A 26,461-nucleotide genomic window follows, 5' to 3' on the forward strand; every position below is an offset into this window, starting at 1 on the left:
AGGAGGGAGGACACCTGCGGAGTCCACATGGTTTCCAAGGGCCTGTCTAAGTAGCTCCATGCACGCACCAGCTTCATGTGCTGTGAGGCATTGTGGATGTGGTCAGTTTGGGCACACTCTGCCTCTGATGGCTGGACCAGGGCTGTTTCTGGGATGGCAGGGCCAACTGGACCCAGATCAGTGTTTCAAGGAGCCTCATAGGGAGGCCAAGTGTAGGTGCAGGTTGTAAAAGTGAGAGAGGGCGAGAAGGAGGGAGTAGGAGAGAGAGTAGAAGAAAGAAATGGGCAGAGAGGGATAGAGAATAAGAGAGAGAATGGAAGAAAGAAAGAAAGAGGGAGGGAGGGAGGGAGGGAGGGAGGGAGGGAGGGAGGGAGGGAGGGAGGGAGGGAGGGAGGGAGGGAGGGAGGGAGGGAGGGAGGGAGGGAGGGAGAAGGACAGACAGAGAGAGGGGGAGAAGAGAGTGAGGCCTGTCATTAAAGTGAACTCTGAGTGGGCCGATTACACTCAGGTGCTCTTTAGGGCTCGTTAAGAGGGAGCTGTCTGATGTGGCCTGACAGGACAGATGCTCTACGCAATCTGAGCCTCACGTCTGGAACACAGAAAGACAGGCACGACAGCACACTGTCCTACAGGGACAGAACTCACCTATGAGCTGATGAGCTGATTGGGGGCGGCAGGTAGCCTAGTGGTTGGAGCATTGGGCCAGTAACCAAAAAGGTTGGTGGCTCGAATACCGGAGCTGACAAGGTAAAAATATGTTGTTCTGGCCCTGAACAAGGCAATTTACCACACACACACAAACAGGATGTGATTAGAATGTGTGCATTCTAATTGTCCTCTCCACATCCTGTGTGACTGTCCAGGGGTAGAATGACAGATTTTTACCCTGTCAGCTCAGGGATTTGAGCCACCAATCTTTTGGTTACTGGCCCAACGCTCTAACCACTAGGCTACCTGCCTCCCCCAATCAGCTCATCAGCTCATAGGTGAGTTCTGTCCCTGTAGGACAGTGTGCTGTCGTGCCTGTCTTTCTGTGTTCCAGACGTGAGGCTCAGATTGTGTAGAGCACCTGTCCCGTTCCTAGGCTGTCATTGTAAATAAGAATTTGTTTTTAACTGACTTGCCTAGTTAAATGAAATAAATACCCTCATAGCAACACTTCATACTCTCATGTAGGTGCTTAATAACACTCTCACCTGAATACTTGAAGATTTCTTAAATGGCATGTATAAATTAATAAAGAGCACTTCTTGATATTTAGTTTGAGGTCTGAAATCTCCTGAAATTTCTGTCTCTTATGCTATGACCAATACTTAGGTGTAAACATATGTATAGTTTATAGCCTCATAAGATCGTTCTTTTCTCAAATAAGTGCATAAAGTGCAACTGTGGGTGAACAGCAGCGTGAGAGTCCTCTGAAGAACACCTGTGTGGATTAATGGAGGCTGCTGAGTATATTGGCTGGAATGGAATAAATGGAATGGTATCAAAGACATTAACCCCCCCCCCCCCCAAAACGTGCCTGATTCCATTCCATTGACTCCATTCCAGCCATTATTATTAGCCATTGTCCCCTCAGCAGCCTCCACTGGTGAGGAGCCACCTGCATGCAATCATCTACAACATCTGTGCTTGGAACTGAGTCAGCATAAAAAGACTAATCTAATTATCTACTGAAAAGTACTGAATGAGAAAACAGCTTTCCCCATACCGATATACCAGGCATATTCACATCAAAGAGATAGATGTAGTATTAGGTATCATACATGGGAATGAGTCACAGGTTTTGAATACCATGGTTTTGGCAGAAGCCGTAACCAGATAACATCAAATAAACTAAGACTTGGACTGTCATCACACGGGGCATCTGTAAGGCAGTCTGTTACATGAGTAACTGCAATTGTGAGCAGTCAGGTTTTTGGGTGGTGGTGGAAGAAAATGAATGTAACTGTTTAAATGCTGGTTGGAACTAAGCAGAATGTGGTCTCCTTGTCTGAAACTTTCTCTATCCTCCCGTCACTGTTTCGGGGCGTAGCTGTATGTCAGTTGGTGTTATTGAGGTTCTCACTGACAATCCTATCATAACCACTCCACCATTTAGTAGACAGTCAATGGACTGGTGCATCACAAAGACGATGTGATGAGAGTACAACTCTCACTATTAGTCATTATTACAGTGGGAAAGTACAAGGATTTAATTAAACTAGTGCTGCTTTGCAAATACTTTAATTGCGTTTTTATTAATAGTCCTGCAGTACAATATTTATTAGCAAATAATTCAGTGCTACTTCTGGTATTTTTATTTATTTATTTTATTTCACCTTTATTTAACCAGGTAGGCCAGTTGAGAACAAGTTCTCATTTAAAACTGCGACCTGGCCCGAGATAAAGCAAAGCAGTTTGACAAAAACAACAACACAGAGTTACACATAAACAAACCTACAGTCAATAACACAATAGAAAAAAGAAAAAAGGATTTCAGTATTACTGTACTGAAAGAAATATAAACGCAACATGCAACAATTTCAACAGTGTCACAGTTCATATAAGGAAATCAGTGAATTGAAATACATTAATTAGGGCCTAATCTATGGATTTCATATGACTGGGCAGGTGCACAGCCATGGGTGGGCCTGGGAGGGCACAGGCCCACTCATTGGGGAGCCAGGCACAGCCAATCCGAATGAGTTTTTCGACACAGAGGGGCTTTATTACAGACGAAAATACTCCTCAGTTTCATCAAATGTCCGGGTGGCTGGTCTCAGATTATTCCCACAGGTGAAGAAGCCAGATGTGGATGTGGCATGGTTACACCTGGGCTGGCGTGGTTATACCTGGTCTGCGGTTGTGAGGTCGGTTGAACGTACTGCCAAATTGTTTAAAAAGGCATTGGAGGCAGATTATGGTAGAAAAATGAATATTAAATTCCCCCTGCAACAGTTTTGGTGGACTTTCCTGCAGTCAGCATGACAATTGCATGCTCCCTCACAACTTGAGACATTTGTGGCATTGTGTTGTGTGACAAAGCTGCACATTTTAGAGTTGTCTTTTATTGTCCTCAGCACAAGGTGCACCTGTGTAATGGTAATGTTGTTTAATCAGCTTCTTTATATGCCACACCTGTCAGTTGGAAGCATTATCTTGGCAAAGGAGAAATGCTCTCTAACAGGGATGTAAACCAATTTCTGCAACAACAAAAAATGTGAAAAATAAGCTTTTTCTGTGTATAGAACATTTCTGGGATCTTTTCTCTCAGCTCATGAAACATGGGACCAACACTTTACATGTTGTGTTTATATTTTTGTTCAGTATATAAAGAAAAGTTATCGATCTTCAAAGGGATTAAATGTAGAGTCCATGCATCCGGTTCTACAGAAAGCAGGACTCTGGATGTGTGACGCAAGTAAGAGTTGTAATTATTATCATCAGTCCCTGAAGTAGGCTGTTTTCTCCAACCGGAATCAGAAGAGTACAAACACAGTACAGACATGAATATACACACTGTTCCATAGAGAGACCCAAAAGTAGAGCTCATCAAATGCTTTTGGGTAAAAGGATGCAAGAACGATAGTGGTTGATTTATTTTCATATGAGAACAGCAGGAATATAATTTCAGTCACCTTTAAATATGGGGTCATCATTCACTTTCAGCAGAGAGAGAGTGAGAGGAGGAAGACATCTTAGAGAAGGAATCTGAGATGGTTTAGAGTTGTATTTTTGTGCTTGTGCTTGCGTGAGAGAGAGAGAGAGAGAGAGAGAGAGAGAGAGAGAGAGAGAGAGAGAGAGAGAGAGAGAGAGAGAGAGAGAGAACCAATCAGTATTGTGTGTCTTTTAGAGACAGAAAACAAAGAACATGTTGTGGGGCAGCTGTGTGTGCGTATGCAGGAGGATGCTGAGGGAGTTTGGAGACCACCTACACTCCCACCTGCTCAGCCTTTTAGAGGGGCCTCTTCAAACAACATAAGGGTCATTATAGATGTGAGCCTCTAGCCGCCAGGCATTGTTTAGCTATTTCTGTCCGCTCGCCTTACACTGAAAGATCCACCAGAGCCCCATTAAAACTGAGGATAAAAATGAACAGCTAGAGAGACAGCATTACTGTACCAGTACATCTTGTAGGGAAAATGTGAGCTGGCAGTGTTTTTTACTGAAAGAAAACTGGTTTGCTTTTAGTGTAAACTATTTTGGATTATTCAAATCAGATGTACATCTTATTTGGGTTGAATATAATGACAACCTTAGATACATCAAATATGTCCAGAGGTAAAAAATAATAATGCTTTGATGAATTAGCATGTTATTTTCTATATGTTCCTCAGATGTTTGGAAACCTCTTTATGCAGAATACAGTAGAGAGGGACACATAACACATCACAGCTCACTACCCATGATGACACATAAACACTGTCTGCTTGACAGGCACTGAGAAGATGACTAACTTAACTTTCAGACTGAGGGATGAGTGGAAGTTCTGTCTCTTCTTCAGGGAAACCAAGTTGAGGAGGCTTTTGATGTCGCAGAGACCTTAACAAGCTTTTCCTGTGTGGTAGTTCTTCCTGTGGTGGGAGTTTTTATATTGTGGTAGTTTTTCCTGTGGTGATAGTTGTTTGTATGTTACGGTCTGCTCTGGTCTATTTAGTTTATAACATTTATGAGGGCAGTTGGGAGAGGAAGAAGGCTACAGGTACCTGCCAAAATAAAGGAAACACCAATAAGTGTCTTAATAGGACGTTGGGCCACCACAAGCCACCAGAAAAGCTTCAATGTGCCTTGGCATAGATTCTAGAAGTGTCTGGAGGGATGCAATGCCATTCTTCAACGAGAAATTCCATAATTGACTGGAAAAAGCCTTCTCAGAATCTCCTATAAGTGTTCAATTAGGTTGAGATCTGGTGAATAAGACACACACACGTTTGGTATTACTATCCTTGTGGAGACCTAGAATGTATTTTCATTCAAAATCCTATCCCTAAACCTTCAACCCTAACCCTACCTCCTAACCCTAATTGTAAACCCTAAACTGAACCCTATGCCTAAAATCTTTGTCCTGTGGGGACCTGGGAAATGTCTCCACGAGGGAGAATTGTCCTTGTTTAATTATCCTTGTGGGGACTTGATTTCAGGTCCCCATGAGGATAGTAATACAAGCGCACACAGACACACTTTAAACCCCACATGCTCCTTTGAAACCCTTCTTTTAAAGTCACTGATATCTCTTCTTCTAGCCATGGTAACCAAAATAATGGGTAAGTGGGCATTTTTATACATGAGCATGGGACATTAAGCATGAGACGTTAAGAGACGTTAATTGCTTAATTAACTCAGGAACCACACCTGTGTGGAAGCACCTGCTTACAATATACTTTGTATCCCTCATTTAATCAAGTGTTTTCCTTTATTTTGGCAGTTACCTGCCAAATGTGATTGTACATTATATATGTTATGTATTTCTGTGGCCTATATATCGTGCATACAGTATATGCTGTAAGTAAAGGACTTGTACTGACTGGCCTCCAAATGTCCAAAACCCAAATATTTGCCACAAGTAAACAACGCACAAACACTTCAATTGTGATTTGTGCCAAAACGAGACCATGAAATTGACAGAGAGAGTCTATATTTGTAGCGGACCTTCCTAAATGCACTACTTAAGGTAAAATGTGAGGTAATTACCGTGCCACACACAGACCGCAGACTGCTAATTGAGCTGCATGTGGTAGTCCCAGTCCGTCTCCACCCTCCACCGCTGTAAACACTAACCTTCGAGGGTAACCTTCACAACATCACCTCACTGAACCAAAGGCTCTGCCAGGAACTATCGTCTGACGTGAAATTTTAAAAAATGGAACATTGTGATGGCACAGAGTGAAGATGAGAGCAATAATTCTGAGCTTGAGTTTTTATGTGTGTTTGTGCTTGCGAAGCAACGTATGGGTATATGCGTGTGTGGGTGTGGGAGGGGAATGGATCGTTTTTTACATGTACTACTTTACTTGAGGACAACCATGTCTGGGCTTGTTTAAGACATGCTCAATTCAAGGCCTTGGGAATGACACTCGGTTACAAAATCACACACGGCTCCCTTGGGCTTTACAGGAGTTGCAGACGTGGCCAAAGTCAGATCTTTTTGGTTTTGTGTGTTGTCCAAAAAAATATGTGTGCTTTTGCCCCCAGAAACCGCTGGCACTGTGGTTCCTTTTATAGGCCTACTGTTTCTAAACTATGATATTTTGTGAGACATTTCATTGCACATTATGTTTGTGGAATAATAAACTGAGTAATATGCCTGTATTTAGATGTATGATGTGTTTACATTTCTTTTTTAAGTTTCCGGTTACAATGGGTGTGTGAGTTGTAACTTACTCACTGCAACGTCATCCCCTCTCACTCTTTATCGCTCCCTCTCCCCAGCCAATGACGTCTTCCCTTTGAAGGTCATGACCTCAAACTCTCTATCAACCATGAAGGGATTCCCTGGCCAGCAGGTCAATGCTATGATGATGAGTTAACACTGCCAACTTTCCACAGCAGCTCAGCCAGTTCAGACGGCCAAGGTGAGATATCAGGAAACAGACCAGACTCTGGGAGTGGATGTAACTCCACTAAACATCAACAACTGCTGACTGAGAACGAAGCCTCTCCACAGCGTGCCACAGATTGATCGTCAGGTCACACATACATTTTTGATTTGTCTAAGGGGCTCTTTGAGTTTTTTTAAATTTATGAGATTTGGTTTGTAATGAAAGCCGTAAATCAGTAGGCTGCTGCTTTGAAAAGTGCCTGGGTCGGCAGAACCTCCTGAGGGAGAAATAACTCACAGAGTGCTGTATAAATTATGTTATTATAAAACCCCACTTTATGAGCACCGTATGACCTGACATGGCAATAACCTTGTGGCATTCACTTTTAATAAAAAAACAAAGGCTCATTTCAGCCATGTGGAAGATAGAGAACCAGCTAAAACAAACATATGACATTCGTGCCGGGCCAAACCGTAACTAAGTGGACTAACTCAAAGGAAATCACAAAGAACCAAGAAAGAGTCAGCAGAAGAATAAGACAGAGATCAAACATGCGATTGGATTTGGAGGGAAGAGAAAAATCGTCTTATCTTTGATTTGTCTTTTCTAAGTCATGGGAACAAGATCTCGGTGCTCTCTCTCTCTCTCTCTCTCTCTCTCTCTCTCTCTCTCTCTCTCTCTCTCTCTCTCTCTCTCTCTCTCTCTCTCTCTCTCTCTCTCTCTCTCTCTCTCTCTCTCTCTCTCTCTCTCTCTCTCTCTCTCTCTCGCTCGCTCTCTCGCTCGCTCTCTCACTCACACACACACCTCTATCTCTCTCACATGCATGCACACACACAGAAAAATCAGGATACAATTGTTTTATCATGCCATGCTCGCTCACCCCCGCATTCCCGTGTTACAGTAAATGTTCCCTTGCGCTACAGGCTCTTTGCCTTTTAACTTGTAGTTCTGTATAGGCCAAGCTCATTAAGAGCACATTCAGCCTTCATTATAATGATTATACACCACTTCACTAACAGAATAATGAACGGAGAGAGCGCTACATGATAGAGCAGAGGAGGAGGGGGTTGACAGAGCCATGAGGTAAAGAGAATGTGTTGACCTCTGGCGCTGACATCACTGACCCCCACCTATAGCCGACTAACAGGACCTCTCCGTCCTGGTTGGCCGAGCAGAGGGACGGTTACCCTGGGGCATGCCCCCAATACCCTGGCCAACTACCTGACTCACTTCTCCTACAGGCTCCTTTAGGTTGAGAGAGCTTGGCGAGTGTGGTACTATGCAAAGGAGAAAGGCTGGCTAGATTTAGCTTTGCCCCATTAGCTGCTTTAGCCAGTGCTAAAGCATGGGGCTGCATATCTGCCCAACAGGCTTTTCCCCTTTTATCAAAAAGATGTGAGCAAAAGGTTGTGACAGGCCTAGAATGGGCTACAGAGGCTGCTGGTCTCCAGGGGTAAAGCCTGTCTTGTCCTTTCCTGACTTAAACAAGACTTGACTTTGCAGTAGCTGAACCTGAGAATTACAGAATCATGGAACCACCCATCAGTTAGTAAGCACGGTGAACTGCGGGTGAGCAGATGAAACCGGGATTCTCTCTGTGCCGTCCATTGGCCAACCATGACATCAATAGATGCCAATCGATCGACAAGAGTTCAAGCTGTTTGGGTCAACAGTTTGGACTTGAGAAAAACACCATTCTAACCATCATGTGATGTTGTTGATGATGATAATGATGATGGATGGTTCTATTTATAGCCTCACAACACTGACCACAGAAGACAACAACAGCATGAGAGGCCCCATTGTGTCCTAATGGGAGAATCACCCACTCAGTCAAGAGTCAGCAGAGAGGGCATTCACAACCCCCATCCAACCCAGCATGTCTTTCTTTCCCTCTCTCTCCCCTCTTTCCCTCACCACTCCCTTTTTACTGACTGTGTGTTCTGCAGAGTATGAAGGACAGTGAAAAGACTTTGAAGACTTGTTAGTATCGGGGCTTTGACCTCTGATTGGCACAGACTCCTCCAGCCAGGGTGAGTCAGAGAGCGGGAGCTTCCAGCCAATCAGAGCCCAGGACCGTGGCTGAGGCTGTTGTGAGCCGGGACTGACAATAGCAGGGTTGTGAGGAGGTGGAGAGGGACAATGGGATGGTTGTGAAGAGGTGGTGTGGAGGGCTGAAGACTCAGATCAGTGCCTTATTGTGAGAGCCTGCGTTGTCTGGGGTGCCTTTGGAAAAGTCCCAAATTCCCTATTTTCCAGGGATTTCTTCCCCTGGAGGTAATATTGCATAACATGGCAAATGGAAAAACTGAGGAATAGAGTTATGCACGTCTACCTACTGGTTAGTAGGCTAGAGGTTATATCCAACCGTGATATTATCACTGTATATGGGTCAATGACTATTAGGCTGATCCTAGTTCATGTTTTTCTCACAACAATTGTAAAGAAGAAAACAGATATTGTAATAGTTTGAACTATAGATAACTTTTGAGGTGAATGCTAACATGGACCACATCACACAGTCTGTCCATATGGTGGCAGTGAGCAAAAGCCCCGTTGCTTAGTTCATCATAGATAATTACACTCCTTGTAATAAAGCTATTGAAAATGTCAACACAATAAAACAAGCAGATGTTATCATGTGCAGGAGTCATTTTCGATACTGAAAAACAATATATGCAGAAAGGAAATAATGATCACGTTATCCTCCTCTTTCCCTGCAGATGTTCACACAGCTGCATGGGCATCTGATGTAACACACACACACACACACACACACAGTTTGAACTCTTACCGTAAATGACTTACACACCCCACCCCTTAAGGCTTGCCTTTCCCAAACTCACCCAGGAGAAACAGCAGGTAACAAACATTGAGTTGGCCTTCATCCATGGGAACCCAACCGTGTAAATCATGTATCTTCCCACAGAAAAACACAATTACACATTGGCATAAGACAAGTACAAACACTGATAAAATAGAATAGGCATCTTCAGAAAGACACATTATAAAAAGGGTTGTTGAATCCAATCTCTATTGTAAACAGAGGTGGGGCTGATGAAGCACATTGTTCTGTTATAATGCTTTTTATTACAAGGGAGGGTGGTGCAGCACATTGAATATACAACTGGAAGTGTGCATTCAATAACCATGTTTTCTGTGTCCCTCTTGCACACATTCATCCATCTTCCCTCTTGGATAACCTGGGAGTGTTTTAGAGTAATGTGTGGCAGTGGCATCATGTACTCTCATAGGTGTTACGAGAAACACTCACTACGCGGAACCCCACTGGGCTGCAGTCAATGCCAAATGCCACAGGAGCTGAGGTCAAAACTCTACCACAATGATGCATTAAACCAAAACCAACCTGACCAGAGCAAGCAGAGACAGAATAGAATGTATGAGGGAGGTGGCAGTTTGGGACTGTTAACGTTGCCAGTAACGGTTTTCCTCTGTTAAGGTCTATTCCCATGGATACTGACAAAAAGGCAGACTCAATAATAGTATTTAAATACTTTAAAATGACCAGAAAGACAGCCATTGTATGGGCATCATTCAGGATACGAAATAAAGCAGTGGCAAGTCACAGCCTCAAGTTTCAGCATGGGCTCTGGATAATTCGATTTCAAGTATTACGTAAAATCATGACAATAATGTGCAGTTTTTGAGTTTGTGTGCTAACATAACAGTGATCAGTTATCCTCTAGCCTCGTGAGAAGTTGTACCACAGGCTAAAACATGACAACAGTATTTTCTTAACAAATATATGTGCTGACTGTGCCATTCACATTAAATACATGTTGACGCAGGTTTCCTGTTTCTGGTTTGTTCCAAGACGGTAAATGTGTTGAAAGCTTAACCCAGCCCCTTCGCTCCAGCACAGCTCTACTAACCCGTGTGAATGAGGGTGTCAAGAATTGGGATATCAACACAACACAGAAATTCTAGGTTTGAATATGCTTAAGATGAGGGATATGGATTTTTCAAGTAAGCTCCTGATGCATGTATGTGTTAGTGAGGCAAAGCGGTTACATTTCACTGTCAAGTTCTTTGAACCACAATGTGATCTGCAGGTTTGAGCCGTGTTTGTGTGGGTGATGGAAAGATTACACACAAGAGACAAAGGCACCGTTCTCATCAACCAAAGCTGGTGCACTGTGGGGGAATCACATTTCCCTCCTCTCAAAATCCACTGAGTTGGGATGGGGAGTAAACAGAAACTGATCTGCAGAAACACAAATCAAATGTGGTTTATTGGGACAAACTAAGGGTCAATTTCAACCTGAGCACTGGAGCAATTTATGGAACAAGATTCTGCTTGTAGCCTGGCTTATCTTCCCATTGTTTGACATTGCCTTTGAATCCAATCTATGATGAAAGGAATAGAACTCGTGGCAAGATTCCAAATGAAACCCATCTGCAGGACAAAAAGTTCTAACACAGCAGGCTAGACGGAGTTGTTCATTATATTAGTTACAGGTAGAAGGTGTCTTTTAGGTGATGGAGAGTGGCAAAAAACCTCTCCCATTCTCACACAGTCAATCAGCTCACACAGATACAATGACTCTGCTCTGTGTGACACTGACCGGTGGCGAAACCAATTAAACCCCAACAGTTGAGAGAAAGGTTGACTCCCTATGATCCTCGACTCCTGGGACAAATTGTATCCCTCTCTGAGCAGTCATGAAAGACATACAGGGTATTCGGAAAGTATTCATACCCCTTCCTTTTCCACATTTTGTTACGTTACAGTCTTATTCTAAAATTGATAAAATAAAACATTTTCCACAATAAATCTACACACAATACCCCATAATGACAAGCGAAAACAGGTTTTTAGAAATTTTTGAAAACAGAAATACCTTATTTGCATAAGTATTCAGACCCTTTGCTATGAGATTCGAAATTGAGCTCAGGTGCATCCTGTTTCCATTGATCATCCTTGAGATGTTTCTACAACTTGATTGGAATTCCTCTGTGGTAAATTGATTGGACATGATTTGGAAAGACATACACCTGTCTATATAAGTTCCCACAGTTGACAGTGCATGTCAGAGCAAAATCCATGCCCTGAGGTTGAACGAATTGTCCGTAGAGCTCCGAGATAGGATTGTGTCGAGGCACAAATCTGGGGAAGTGTATAAAAAATATCTGCAGCATTGAAGGTCCGCAAGAACACAGTGGCCTCTATCATTCTTAAATGGAAGAAGTTTGGAACCACCAAGACTTCCTAGAACTGGCCGCCCGGCCAAACTGAGCAATCGGGGGAGAAGGGCCTAGGTCAAGCAGGTGACCAAGAACCCGAGTTCCTCTGTGGAGATGGGAGAACCTTTCAGAAGGACAACCATCTCTGCAGGACTCCACCAATGAGGACTTTTTAGTAGAGTGGCCAGACGGAAGCCACTCCTTAGTAAAATGCACGACAGCCCGCTTGGAGTTTGGCCTGAATGCCAAGCGCCATGTCTGAAGGAAACCTGGCACCATCCCTACGGTGGCAGCATCATGCTGTTGGGATGTTTTTCAGCGGCAGGGACTGGGAGACTAGTCAGGATCGAGGGAAAGATCAACGGAGCAAAGTACAGAGAGATCCTTGATGAAAACCTGCTCCAGAGTGCTCAGGACCTCAGACTGTGGTGAAGGTTCACCTTCCAAAAGGACAATGACCCTAAGCACACAGCCAAGACAACGCTGGAGTGGCTTTGGGACAAGCCTCTGAATGTCCTTGGGTGGCCCAGCCAGAGCCTGGACTTGAACCAGATCGAACATCTCTGGAGAGAAAATAACTGTGCAGCAACGCTCCCCATCCAACCTGAAAGAGCTTGAGAAGATATACTGCTATACCCAAAATGGCGTAGCAGTAGGACGTGTGTGTTTGTCTTTGTCTTATCCCGTGTAAATAGCCAGTCTTTTTTGTATATATCTCACTTTCTATCTGCAAACTAAATATACTTTCCTGCAACCCGCCTCACCCAATGTGGCACACATCTGCTATTTTTATTCCTTATAACTCGAACTTCCATCAGGAGCTAGCCAGCTAACTAGCTACTAGTCTTTGTTAGCCACGACTAGCGTTCTTCACCTTTTTCCCGGTCGCCAGCCAGCCTTAGCTCGAACAACACCTGCCTGTCTGCACAGCGTGATATCAACCCAGAGCATATTGGACTGCTTCTCTCTACCACATCACCGGATTCCTGCTGCTCTGGATCATTACACCAGATCTCGTAGCTAACTAGCTGCAAACGAGTGGCTGCTGTTAGCTAACGCCACTGTCCCTAAGCAAGCACCAGCTAGCCTTGAGCTAGGCCCATATACCAGCTAATTCTAGGGCTTCAATACCGCCTTTGCCAATTGGCCTGGACCCATTATTGTCAACACGAGGCCCCGCCGATCCAGCACGACTGGACTGCCGACGTGATCGGCAAATGTTGTCTCATCAGGGTATTCTGTTACAATGTCGCCGAAGAACCACGTACTAGCCCCGGCCCACTAGTTTTTCTGAACGCTGTGTTCCCTGCTCGCCTAGTGTAGTAGTGACTACCGAACGGCACCCTGACTCGCCTATTGCTGCTCTTTTGACCCCCTGATCACTCGGCTGCACAGCTGATGCCCCCTGGACTGTTTCAATAACACGGTAACTCATTTTGTTTACCTGTCGGCCCCAGCCTCGAACTCAGGTCCTGTATGTACTTAACTGACCCGCTCTGCCCATTCATCGCCATTTACCTGTTGTTGTCTTAGCACTCCTGATCAACACCTGTGTTTGCTTTATGCCTCTCTCTAATGTAAATATGCCTTGTCTAATGCTGTGTTGGCTAGTTCTTATTGTTTTATTTCACTGCAGAGGCCTCAGTCCCACTCAAAATGCCTTAGATAGCTCAGTCCCACCCCACACACATGGAGACCTCACCTGGCTTAACTGGTGCCCCGAGAGACGAAACCTCTCTCATCATCACTCAACACCTAGGTTGACCTCCACTTTACTCACATCCTACCATACCATTGTCTATACATTATACCCTGAATCTATCCTACCACGCCCATAGATCTGCTCATATTATTCTCTGTCCCCAGCACACTAGACGATCAGTGCTTTTGCCTTTAGCCGTACCCTCATCCTACTCCTCCTCTGTTCCTCTGGTGATGTAGAGGTTAACCCAGGCCCTGTAGCCCCCAGTGTCCTAGCCATGTCTGAATCCTGAATTAGGAAGGCTAACAAAAATTCTTAAATATTCATCCCCAACTACAACATTTTCCGCCAAGATAGAACTGCCAAAGGGGGTGGAGTTGCAATCTACTGCAGAGATAGCCTGCAGAGTTCTGTCATGTTATCCAGGTCAAACAGTTTGAGCTTCTACTTTTAAAAATCCACCATTCCAGAAATAAGTCTCTCACTGTTGCCGCTTGTTATAGACCCCCCTCAGCCCCCAGCTGTGATCTGGACACCATATGTGAATTAATTGGCCCCCGTGTATCTTCAGAGTTTGTACTCTTAGGTGACCTAAACTGTGATATGCTTAACACCACGGCCGTCCTACAATCTAAGCTAGATGCCCTCAATCTCACACAAATTATCAAGGAACCTCCTAAGTACAACCCTAAATCCGTAAACACGGGCACCCTCATAGATATCATCCTGACCAACCTGCCCTTTAAATACACCTCTGCTGTCTTCAAACAGGATCTCAGCGATCACTGCCTCATTGCCTGCGTCCGTAATGGGTCCATGGTCAAACGACCACCCATCATCACTGTCAAAAGCTCCCTAAAACACTTCAGCGAGCAGGCCTTTCTAATTGACCTGGCCCGGGTATCGTGGAAGGATATTGACCTCATTCCATCAGTAGAGGATGCCTGGTTATTCTTTAAAAGTGCTTTCCTCACCATCTTAAATAAGCATGCCACATTCAAAAAATTTAGAACTAAGAACAGATATAGCCCTTGGTTCACTCCAGACTTGACTGCCCTTGACCACAACAAAAACATCCTGTGGCATACTGCATTAGCATCAAATAGCCCCCGCGATACGCAACTTTTCAGAGAAGTTAGGAACCAATATACACCGACTGTTAGGAGAGCAAAGGCTAGCTTTTTCAAACAGAAATTTGCATCCTGTAGCAAACTCCAAAAAGTTCTGGGACACTGTAAAGTCCATGGAGAATAAGAGCACCTCCTCCCAGCTGCCCACTGCACTGAGGCTAGGAAACACTGTCACCACCGATAAATCTATGATAATCGAGAATTTCAATAAGGATTTTTCTACAGCTGGATATGCTTTCCATCTGGCTACCCCTACCCCGGTCAACAGCTCTGCATCCCCCACAACAACTTGCCCAAGCCTCCCCATTTCTCCTTCACCCAAATCCAGAAAGCTGATGTTCTGAAAGAGCTGTGAAATCTGGACCCCTACAAATCAGCTGGGTTAGACAATCTGGACCCTCTCTTTCTAAAATTATCCGCCGCAATTGTTGCAACCCCTTTTACTAGCCAATTCAACCTCTCTTTCTTATCGTCTGAGATCCCTAAACATAAGAAAGCTGCCGCGGTCATCCCCCTCTTCAAAGGGGGAGACACTCGAGACGCAAACTGTTACAGACTAATATACATCCTACCCTGCCTTTCTAAAGTCCTCAAATGCCATGTTACCAAACAGATCACCGACCATTTTGAATCACACCGTACATTCCCCGCTATACAATCTGGTTTCTGAGCGGGTCATGGGTGCACCTCAGCCATGCTCAAGGTCCTAAATGATACCATAACCACCATCGATAAAAGACAATACTGTGCAACTGTCTTCATCGACCTAGCCAAGGCTTTTGACTCTGTCAATCACCGCATTCTTATTGGCAGACTCAACAGCCTTGGTTTCTCAAATTGTCGGTACCTCTGTTTGTCTCTATGGGGGTTCCACAGGGTTCAATTCTCGGGCCAACTCTTTCTCTGTATACATCAATGATGTCGCTCTTGCTACTGGTGATTCTCTGATCAACCTCTACGCAGACGACACCATTCGGTATACTTCTGGCCCTTCTTTGGACACTATGTTAACAAACCTCCAGACGAGCTTAAATGCCATACAACATTCCTTCCGTGGCCTCCAACTGCTCTTAAATGCAAGTAAAACTAAACGCATGCTCTTCAACCGATCGCTGCCCGCACCCGCCTGCCCGTCTAGCATCACTACTCTGGACAGTTCTGACTTAGAATATGTGGACAACTACAAATACCTAGGTGTCTGGTTAGACTGTAAACTCTCCTTCCAGACTCACATTAAGCATCTCCAATCCAAAATTAAATCTAGAATCTGCTTCTTATTTCGCAACAAAGAATCCTTCACTCATGCTGCCAAACATACCCTCATAAAACTGACTATCCTACCGATCCTTGACTTCGGCGATTTCATTTACAAAATAGCCTCCAACACTCTACTCAGCCATTTGGATGCAGTCTATAACAGTGCCATCCGTTTTGTCACCAAAGCCCCATATACTACCCACCACTGCGACCTGTACGCTCTCGTTGGCTGGCCCTCGCTTCATATTTGTTGCCAAAGCCACTGGCTCTAGGTCACCTAAAAGTCTTTGCTAGGTAAAGCCCCGCCTTATCTCAGCTCACTGGTCACCATAGCGGCACCCACCCGCAGCACGCGCTCCAGCAGGTATATTTCACTGGTCATCGCCAAAGCCAAAGCCAACTCCAGTTCTCTGCTGCCAATGACTGGAACAAATTACAAAAATCACTGAAGCTGGAGTCTTATATCTCCCTCACTAACTTTAAGCATCAGCTGTTAGAGCAGCTTACCGATCATTGCACCTGTACACAGCCCATCTGTAGATAGCCCACCCAACTACCTCATCCCCATATTGTTATTTATTTTTTTGCTCTTTTTTTATTTCTTTTTTTATTTCCTTACCTTACCTTTTTTTTTATTTCCTTACCTTAATCTTACTACATTTGCACACACTGTATAAAGATTTTTCTATTGTGTTATTGACTGTACGTTTGTTTATCCCATGTGTAACTCTCTGTTGTTTGTGTCGCACTGCTTTGATTTTTTATTTTTTTTATTTGACCTTTATTTAACCAGGCAAGTCAGTTAAGAACACATTCTTATTTTCAATGACGGCCTGGGAACAGTGGGTTAACTGCCTGTTCAGGGGCAGAACGACAGATTTGTACCTTGTCAGCTCGGGGGTTTGAACTTGCAACCTTCCGGTTACTAGTCCAACGCTCTAACCAACGCTCTAACCACTAGGCTACGCTGCCGCCCCATTTATCTTGGCCAGGTTGCAGTTGTAAATGAGAACTTGTTCTCAAATGGCTTACCTGGTTAAATAAAGGTGAAATAAAAAAAATAAAAAATAAAAGATCTGCAGAGAAGAATGGGAGAAACTCCCCAAATACAGGTGTGCCAAGCATGTAGCGTCATACCCAAGGCTGTAATCACTGCCAAAAGTGCTTCAACAAAGTACTTAGTAAAGTGTCTGAATACTTATGTAAATGTGATATTTCAGTTTTTTTTTAAATACATTTGCAAACATTTCTAAAAACCTGTTTTTGCTTTGTCATTATTGTGTGTTGATTGATGAGAAAAACAACAACAATTTAATACATTTTAGAATAAGGCTGTAACGTAACAAAATGTGGAAAAAGTCAAGGGGTCTGAATACTTTCCGAATGCACTGTACATAAGATGAGAAAGGGCAATAGCGCTGCTACAATTGGTATTTTTACAACATTGTAGTATTCATTTTAACTGATTAATTACAATTAAACAAGACTCATGGGGTACATTAAATCAATTGATAACCATGAACTCAGTAAAGGAGTTGCCTTCCAACAATACAAAATGTAGCTGAGAGATTTTAGCTTTCATCTAAAATTATTCAAACAAAAAGTCCCTAGCTCTCAGACGGATGAGCTTTATACAACAGGAATGCTGCTGGAATGAGGCTGAGGGGGGCAGCTTCCCCGTTCTCTCAGAGGAACTAACGCGTCGGCATGCCCAAATATGGAACGCGGATTTTCTCTTCAGAACTAAATACTCGATCCCACATTAGTATATCAATATATATATAGTTAATACATGGTATACATTATGTGGTCTCCACGGTTACGTTAACCCCATCGCGGCATTGTTCATCACATTTGGACACGGAACAATCAAATATAATTTCAACAGAAAATTAGGCTAATAGCTATCCATGCTACATGCAATTCAATCAAACAAACTTGCTTTAAAATTAACAAGTGAATTGCAACTCATTTTATATGCCTACAAAATATGGCGTCCACATAATATGTAGGCCTAGGCAGCGCAGTTCAGCGTCTGATGGACAATGCCTATCAATTTGTAACCATGTAACAATGTGGACCGTGCAACATCACAGTAACGTAGTCTACTGTAGTTACAATATAACAGTCAGATCACAAAACAACGTATATCAACAGCCTACAAACATGTTGACAAATTAGTCTACACGTCGTTGTGTAATTAGTCTGCACAGCGATTTCAATAAATTAGGTGAAGAATGTATAGAAGTATATTCTTAATCCAGCCCTGCTTCACTGTTCACTTTTCTTGCCTACATGAGCGTGTTAATTAACAATCGGTTTACAATCAAAGTAGTTCCTGGCAATCGCGTCATAATCATGACGTTACGTTGTTGGGCGTGCACAAATAGTTTATATCCAATCAATTCCCTTTGCCAATCTTGACAGCATGCGTGTGGGCTGATTCGTTTTGCAATGCCAGTGCACCGGGTGGGTGGAGATTTTATTAATGGACCAATGGAATAGTCTAAAATACACAGACTACGCTCACCCGTGGCACCGGGCCATGCAACACGAACTAGCCCAATGTTTGGTGTGTATATAAAACGGCATGTTACTAGCTGCTCACTCAGAGTGAATTTATCACGTAGAACAACATACCCTGAACGCAACCTTATGTGTGGGTATAAAGGTTTTTCTTATACAAGGTTGAAAAAGATAGCTCAAGACATTGGATCACGACAATACTGCGGTCATTCATCTGTTGACAGCCTTCGTGGACCACTGCTCTGTTCTACATCTTGGATTTTCCCTCACTTTTAGAAGTGAAATTCTTTTTAGTTTTGAACTTGGATCATTGCTGAAAAAGAGGGGTGCTTGCGTTGATGCATAGGCCTACTTTGTGCTGACACCGTCATTTGTTGACCAATATCCTGAGACTGTTTAAACAACTGGTAAGCTCACTTTCCTACGACTTTATGTCTACAAAAATGGAGCAGCCTTTTTATCATGACGACTCTTTTATCTCGGCTTATGGCCACTCTGATGCTGCATTGCACGACTACAAACTCCTAAAGCAGAATATGAATTTGAACATGACAGAGCCATATCGCAACCTCAAGTCTGACTTGTACCAAGCAGCGCACCAGGACGTCGGGTCACTGAAGCTTGCTTCCCCTGAACTCGAAAGGCTTATCATCCAAAACAGTAACGGTATAATTACTACTCCCACCCCAGGCCAGTACTTCTACAACCGGAGCATCACGGATGAGCAGGAGGGCTTTGCGGAGGGCTTCGTGAAAGCCCTGGACGAGCTCCACAAGATAAACCATATGCCCATGGCCCCGCCCAACGTGTCTATTGGAGCGGGTGGTGTGACGACCTGTTCGGCGGCGGCCTCTAGTGTCTTCGGCTCCTCCCTGCAGCCCGAGCCTCCAATCTACACAACACTGAACGCTTATTGCCCAAACACTAACCTCTCTTCTACATCCAGTTACCCCAGTACCACCATCAACTACTTACCGCCGCACCACCAGCAGAGCCATCACCAACAGACGTCGACGCACGCGTCACACCCCTTTCAGTACACTCTACCTGGCGCTGGGGTCCATCCACAGCGCCTTGTGGCTTTCAAAGAAGAACCACAAACCGTCCCTGAAATACACAGCAGCGACGGTTCCCCGCCAATGTCCCCAATCGACATGGAAAACCAAGAGATAATCAAGGCCGAGCGGAAGAGGCTTAGAAACCGATTAGCAGCAACCAAATGCCGGCGCCGCAAACTGGAGCGCATCTCCCGGCTGGAGGACAAGGTGAAAGTTCTGAAGTCGGACAATGCTGGGCTCTCCAATACGGCGACTGTGCTTCGTGAACAAGTCGCCCAGCTCAAACAGAAAGTCCTGACACATGTTAGCAGCGGCTGTCAGCTGATGTTGACGAGCAAAATGGAGGCATTTTAAATGGAGAGGCGAGGGCATTACGCAGAGTAATTCATAATTTAGAAGTGACAACACTGGAGGAATGTTCTACATGAACAGCACTGGAAGAGGCCATATACCGGCAGGCTATTGTTAGTAATGACAATACGGTCGCAGGCTGTGTGTTGGCTGCTCTCATTTCGGGTAAAAGACTGACAAATGGTACTTCCGGATGCTGGACACCGCACAAGGGACCATATATCCATATACATGACAACAGGAACAGCATCCAGACTGAACATGGACACTGACACTGAGTGACTAGAAAAACAAACCAGAGACCACTTGATAGGCTGGTTTTGATACCTAATCAATGGAAATGTTATTGTATTGTTTGTAATTTTGCATATCGTCATGCAATGTTGCATTCATTAAATGTTTAAGTTATTGTTTGCCAGGTTGATCCTGACAAATTAATATTTTTGTCATGTTTACAATGTATTTTTTATTTGTGCGATGTATATTTAAGTAAAGTCTCATGTTCAAAACGATTTTGGCTTCATGTTTGTCTATTGGTGTCATTATGCCATTCATGGTGTTTGATAAAAATGCGACTTTGAAATGATATTGGTCGTTGAAGTATGATGGCTATATTCGCAGAGGATTTACTGAAGTCTAGTGTTATGCATAAACCACCTTACGCGTGTGACTCAAATGGCTAGTTTTCATTGAAGATGGGTTTAGGTCATGCTCCTTTACAATGAGAGATTCGATGCTATTAGACTACATTCAGGCCTTCATGTCCAGAACGTCAGCGCGTTACCTTTTACGCACAGCGTGTCCATATAAGGACTCTTCTGGTAGAGATTACGTCACTGTGAGCGAAGCTTTAGGGGAACTCCCGCCTTCCTCGCAAATTGGTTTCATTACACTTCATCTAACACTTTGTATCAATAAGATGGTTTGGCACAACGTAATTTCCAATATTATTATTGAAACTAAGCTGGCGCATAGGGTAATAATTAAGAACTGAGCTAAGGAGCTTAACAAGGGGGAAACTAACTTTGACCAGATATGGACTTGGCACAGTCATTTCGCAAGGGTGATCAATAAATAACTACGGACAAAGTTCAGCCACTAACTTGACTATTTTAAATTACAGTATGTTGTATATACATTTTTCATATGGCATGAAGTGGTCAACCACTAGACAAAAATATTCAAAGTCGTCCCATATTCAAGGTGTCTGTCCTCAGTCCAATTCTCTAGTTGAATCATCTATTTGTATAAAGACTTATGGCCACCAGCTCATTCTGGGCACATTGTTTCCCATGATGCCTAGCCAGGGTAACTTAACATGGTGGTTGTGTACACACCACAGTTAAGACAGATTCGGGTCTTATATTTGAATGAGTGCACATGGAAGTGACAGTGGCCTTTGGAATGCCGGGGGTGTTTAAAGATGCCACACCGCTTGGCAGAGCAGTAGAAGCGAGTGGGCATCTGGTGTGTTAGCGCATCTGTGTGTATGGATGGGTTGGGTTGGCATTGCCAAGGACAAGAACATTGTGGGGACATCAGAAAAATATGTGAGGCCCTGTTCTCTTTGAATTGAGTCAGGGATATGGGAAAAGTCCCAGTAAAGTCGAGTTAATTGAAGATTAGTCATCATACATGATCTTCTTATCCAAACAGTTTTTTAAATTCAAGCCCTTCAAAGTTGGCAACAGTTGCAACTCCTGTTGTTTTGCGGTCTTTGGCAGACAGAGGAGTTATTGAGTATGCACAAGCTGTTCTCAGAAAAACAGGAGGGGAATTCTGTCCTGTTAAGCAGTTAATGATGTAGGCAACAGCAGCCAGCTAGGCAAACAACCCAGCCAGCCTGCTCTCCACAACCTTCAGCACACTTGAGAAGAAAATCAAATAAAACCACTTCAAAAGAATCGCTGAACGCTGGGGTTTTGACAAACTTTCTCACCTCAGCTGTTTTGGAGAGAGGTTAACACTTAAAAAAAAAAAAATATGCCCCAATATGGAAAATATCAGCTACGACACCTACGTGTATTCCATTTGTGTATCTTTCAGTTGAAATAGTCCAACTAGTATTCATAAAAACAAGTGCAGTTTCCATCGTTTCAATGTTTTAGTACAAAAAACTTGTGTAAGATTGATTTATTTTGATTTTGTTATAACACATACATAATTAAAATGTGACAGTCAAGAGCAAAGGTGTCGTATTTGAACCCTTCTCTCTCCTATACCAATTTCTTGTACTCTATTGTTTTCACTTCTCGACACATTGGTGGGAGCGTAAATGTTCCATTGCAAGATGGAACAATGTTTTTTGGATACTTGATTTCTCAGATCCCACCAAGGGGGAAATACATAAAAACATGGTGTTAACATGGTTATTTATGTATAGGCCTACACAACATGTATAAATACACACGCACAACCTGCCCATTTCAGCTTCTCGCTACCACAGCCCACAACCAACAATGTCTGTGGGAATATCTGTGATGCAAGTGATGACGTATGAAGATCTGGGGTGGGTTTATTTTCCTCCCCTCTAGCCCCCGTTCACTCCTACAGGCCTCACTCTCTCGCTCCATCTCCCACATTTCTCTCGCATCATACATATTCCTCCCACCTCATCATGGCCATCTGAGCTTCTTTCAATAATTACATAACTAATTTCCGAGACATTTAGACCTACGTAGGACAATGCAGATTGAAATGGGATTTTGCATGCTGAATGTCTATCTAAAAGGCGACATGGGTCTTCAATAGGAATCATCTAAATCACTACTACAAACTTTTTCCATCTATCTCAAACCGAGGGAGGTAATCCCATAATCTTTTAAAGACAGTCAATTTGTGATAAGTAGGAGTCTACATAATGTCTGGTTTCTCAGTCCCATGTGTCACCAGAGGAGTGAGTTAAGTTGTAATAGAATGGAGGTGATATGCAGTGTACACTGTACAGCTCACCATGAATGACCTCTGGAACACAGGGAACAGATTATAACCTCTGAGACATGCAGGGCTCACTATCACCCTGGGAGATACAAGAAGCAGTTTGGTCATAACAAGTGGGGTCATTCAAAAAATAGAGAATGTTTATAATCTATTACAATATATCATCTTTAAAAGGGCAACTACACTTCCTGATCTGGCCTTGTTTTTAGATTACCGTAGGTTAATTAAGAAATGCCAGCGGCCATGACTGAATTCAAAACATGAGTTGATATCAGGGTGTGATTTGATGTGGGTGTCTTGTGTGTGTGTGTTCGCAGGTGGGAAGAGTTAACCAAACTATTTTGCCAATTAGCGGACTGTCAATAAATTACACAATGTAAATGCAAATATTTTCATGTTGTACACCTGTTAGTTCTCATCGTGTTTTACATTTTTGTATTATAATTTCTACAATTTATAGTTGGTTTGAGGTATTTAAGTCATTGACATTTGCAGCTATTGGATTTTTTTTACATATTGTCCCATGTACATTGTGTAATTTAGTAATGGTCCCTAACTAGCCCCATTGGTACAGCATATCCAAAGGCAACCCAAGCACAGGCATTACAATCTGGTAACTTGCAGCTGCACTCCGAGTTAATGATTACTTGTGTACTGCCAGCTGTGGGCAGGATTGAAACAAACCCAACCTTAATTTACATTGTGATGCAGTCACGACCACAAGTCCCACAAAACTCAGTTTTAGATGAGACTATGACCAAAATGATCCTATTTACACATTATACTAAATTTAGACAGCATAATGAATGTTTATGACTCGATGCCACATAGGCTGTTTTCTAAATGAGAAGTTGTTTTTTAGGGGCAGTTGCTCTTTAAAACTAATTTGTTTGTATTGTATCAATTAACAAAACCTATACAAAACCAGTGTTCCAGAAAAACAGGGACAATGCTTGTTGAATATGTGCATAGCACCATCTAGTGGTTAGTAACTAAAGCTTACGATTAACTCTATACCAGTGTTTATGTCATATTCCAATATAAAAGTACTGACAAACACTTGGTTTTAAACTATATTTTCTTTAAAAAGGCAAAAGCAACTTCCAAATGCCTCATCACTACAAACAAAACTAGAGAACAATTTAGCTAGAAATTCTGTTTTTTATTAACATTCCAGTTCATACTCACATGGCACTGTTTGAATTGTAATCAAAACAAATCAAATGTTATTTGAATACAACATGTTTACCTTACAGTGAAATGCTTAATTACAAGCCCTTAACTAACAATGCAGTTTTCATAAAAATATGTGTTAAGTAGAAGTTAGATAAGTTAAAAATTAAAAAGAATTAGAGAACAGCAGTAAAATAAGCCCTGTGATGGAATCAACATCAAGCCTAATACACAAATGATATATAATTTTCAAGAACTCTCACAAAACACATCCCCACTGACAGTGTAGTTGACACAGAATCAATGCGATCAGCAGACTCAGTCAGTCAGCGATCCAGCTAACAGTAAGTGCTCAGTTAGTACCCTGTATAGACGTAGCACCTCTACGGAGGTGTGGATGGATCAGTTCTGTTTGGAGAAAAACTCCTTGCTCTTCTGGATGTCCGGAACGATGGTGTCTCTCCCTGGTCTCCTTCCTGCTCGGCACACTGATAAAGAGAAACAAGTCACACATCTGCCCTGTGACCATACAGTGTATATCAAACACATTTGCTCACTAAATGTACTCTATATTCTAATAAGAATAGGAACTGAGGTGAAGAGGGGCTAGAGGTCAAGTCGCACTAGAGTGCATACAATGGAGGTCTATTGGTGCCTAACAATAAGAGTCTCCTGCCATGTCCTGAGATGTCAGCACATGCTACGCTAAATCCCCAACCTGCTCTCTGTCCCCTCCTCCTCTTACCCTCTCCAAACTTGTCAGTGTGCTGGAAGGCCTGCACCAGGCACAGTGTCTCATCCACAGAGCACGCTACTGGCAGGTCATTGGTGGGGATCTGCCTCAGGATGTCCTTGTCACCAATCACAAACAGACCTCTGGACAGTAGTGTCATGAAGTTGGCCTGGGGGTAGGTTTATGACAGTCATAAATACCTCTTCCCCCCTTTTTCCTCTCTCTACCCTACTGATGTTACATTTGCAAAACCCTTGGTTAACATAGAGATTCTGGGACACATCAGAATCTCTATAACTCTACACATCAGAGTTATCGGATTAACATGGAATTGTTGTTCAATTTAAATATTTGAATATTAAATTATTCGTGATGGGATGAAATGTGATTTTAGCTTCTAAAATGTGAGATTTGGGTTTTCATAAGGTAGGGCTCTGCTCAATCAGTGGCCCGCCCCTGTGAAGGGACATGGGCTATAAAACTTCAGACACGCCCTCCTCTCCCTTCCTATATAAAGCCTTGACGACAATATAACCTCCTGTTCCGAGGATGTGAGGACAATGGTCCGATGTCAGAATGGTTAAGATAATAACTACAGAACGAAGCCAACATCAGCGTGAGCTTTGGTTGCGAATGGTATGAACTTTGAACTCTTATTCACTACAGAAGGGATACCTCCTAGCCGTTGAGTTAGCAACAGCCGCTGCAAACGAGGGTTAGGAAGAAACAGACAGAGTATCCCGTCTACCCCACAACAACGTTACTACAACGGATTCAAGTTATGATTTAATGTGTAATTAGTTAGGTATTTAGTAAATAAATAATTAAACCCAATTTTGTATTGCTGGTTCAACTTGTTAGCCAGGGTTCGTGCAGATAACTGTTAAGGTTTTCTTCCGTCGAAGGAGAGCAGGACCAAAATGCAGCGTGGTTACTTGTATACATCTTTAATAAAGATGAAAACACGAACAATACAAAACAACAAACGTAACGTGAAAACCTAGAACAGCCAATTTTTTTTATTTTTATAAAAAATAATTTATTACCTTCAATACCATTCATTCAACTCATAATTTTCATACATACTCCAACAATGGTATTTTAATTTAACTAAACAAAAACCCCAAACAAAACCTCAGGGGAGCATCTTCCCTCCCCGTCACCCTACAAACTACCTTTCCCCATCTCCCCATCCCTAATCTATCCCCTTAGAAATCTAAATGACACCCAGCCCTAAACCCCCCTTCCACCTCTCCCGAGCAGCATGCTGCCCCCACTTCCTCTCCTCCCTCTTCATCCTCCCCCTCAAATCTCCTTCCACCCTCCTCACTATCCCTTCCACCCCCCAATCTCTCCCTGTCTTCACCATGTTCTGCCTGGCTTCCCACAGCCCCCGTTTAAAGAGACTCATGAGAAGCCAGAGCAGAAACCTGTCCCTATCCGTCCCTCTCCCTACACCTCTCTCTAACCTGGCCCACGTCAATACAAAATCCCCCCTTACCAAACCTAACAACACCCGTGCCCTAGCCCATACTACTCCAGCAAAGGCACAGTCCCAAAAGACATGGCACACAGTCTCCTCCCTGCCACAAGAGGATCTTGGACAGGTGGGGGATTGCACCAAACTATACCGGTACATGATGGAACGTACCGGCAAGCACTTATGGAGGCTCAACCAATTCAGGTCCTTGAGCCTGTTGTCCAGACCCCGCGCCTGCACTCCCTCCCAGACCACTTCCGAGATGCCCACTACAGGCGCCAGCCACTTGGCCGCATGACCAAAGTGCCACGGCAGCTGTTCCGCCCGAGGACCCATGTTAGACCACACCATTACGCTTCTCGCCTGATACGAGAAGAACACCCGC

General features: G+C 43.4%; 2 protein-coding genes across 2 annotated transcripts; one reads left to right on the top strand and one right to left on the bottom strand.

Annotated features, from left to right (window-relative positions):
- The first annotated feature begins 18,416 nt into the window (after window positions 1–18,416).
- On the top strand, window positions 18,417–20,307 carry LOC109893426 (transcription factor jun-B-like). The gene has a single exon (XM_020486644.2). The coding sequence runs from the start codon at window positions 18,773–18,775 to the stop codon at window positions 19,751–19,753; it is 981 nt and encodes a 326-aa protein (XP_020342233.1). The 5' UTR covers window positions 18,417–18,772; the 3' UTR covers window positions 19,754–20,307.
- Window positions 20,308–24,027: 3,720 nt separating this feature from the next.
- On the bottom strand, window positions 24,028–24,759 carry LOC116374304 (peroxiredoxin-like). Its single transcript, XM_031825935.1, has 2 exons — window positions 24,609–24,759; window positions 24,028–24,351 (listed from the first exon to the last, which is right to left on the bottom strand). The coding sequence occupies exons 1-2, from the start codon at window positions 24,754–24,756 to the stop codon at window positions 24,266–24,268; spliced, it is 234 nt and encodes a 77-aa protein (XP_031681795.1). The 5' UTR covers window positions 24,757–24,759; the 3' UTR covers window positions 24,028–24,265.
- Between the last annotated feature and the right edge of the window lie 1,702 nt (window positions 24,760–26,461).

This window comes from Oncorhynchus kisutch, linkage group LG6, assembly GCF_002021735.2.
Source record: "Oncorhynchus kisutch isolate 150728-3 linkage group LG6, Okis_V2, whole genome shotgun sequence".
NCBI classification, from domain to species: Eukaryota; Metazoa; Chordata; class Actinopteri; order Salmoniformes; family Salmonidae; genus Oncorhynchus; species Oncorhynchus kisutch.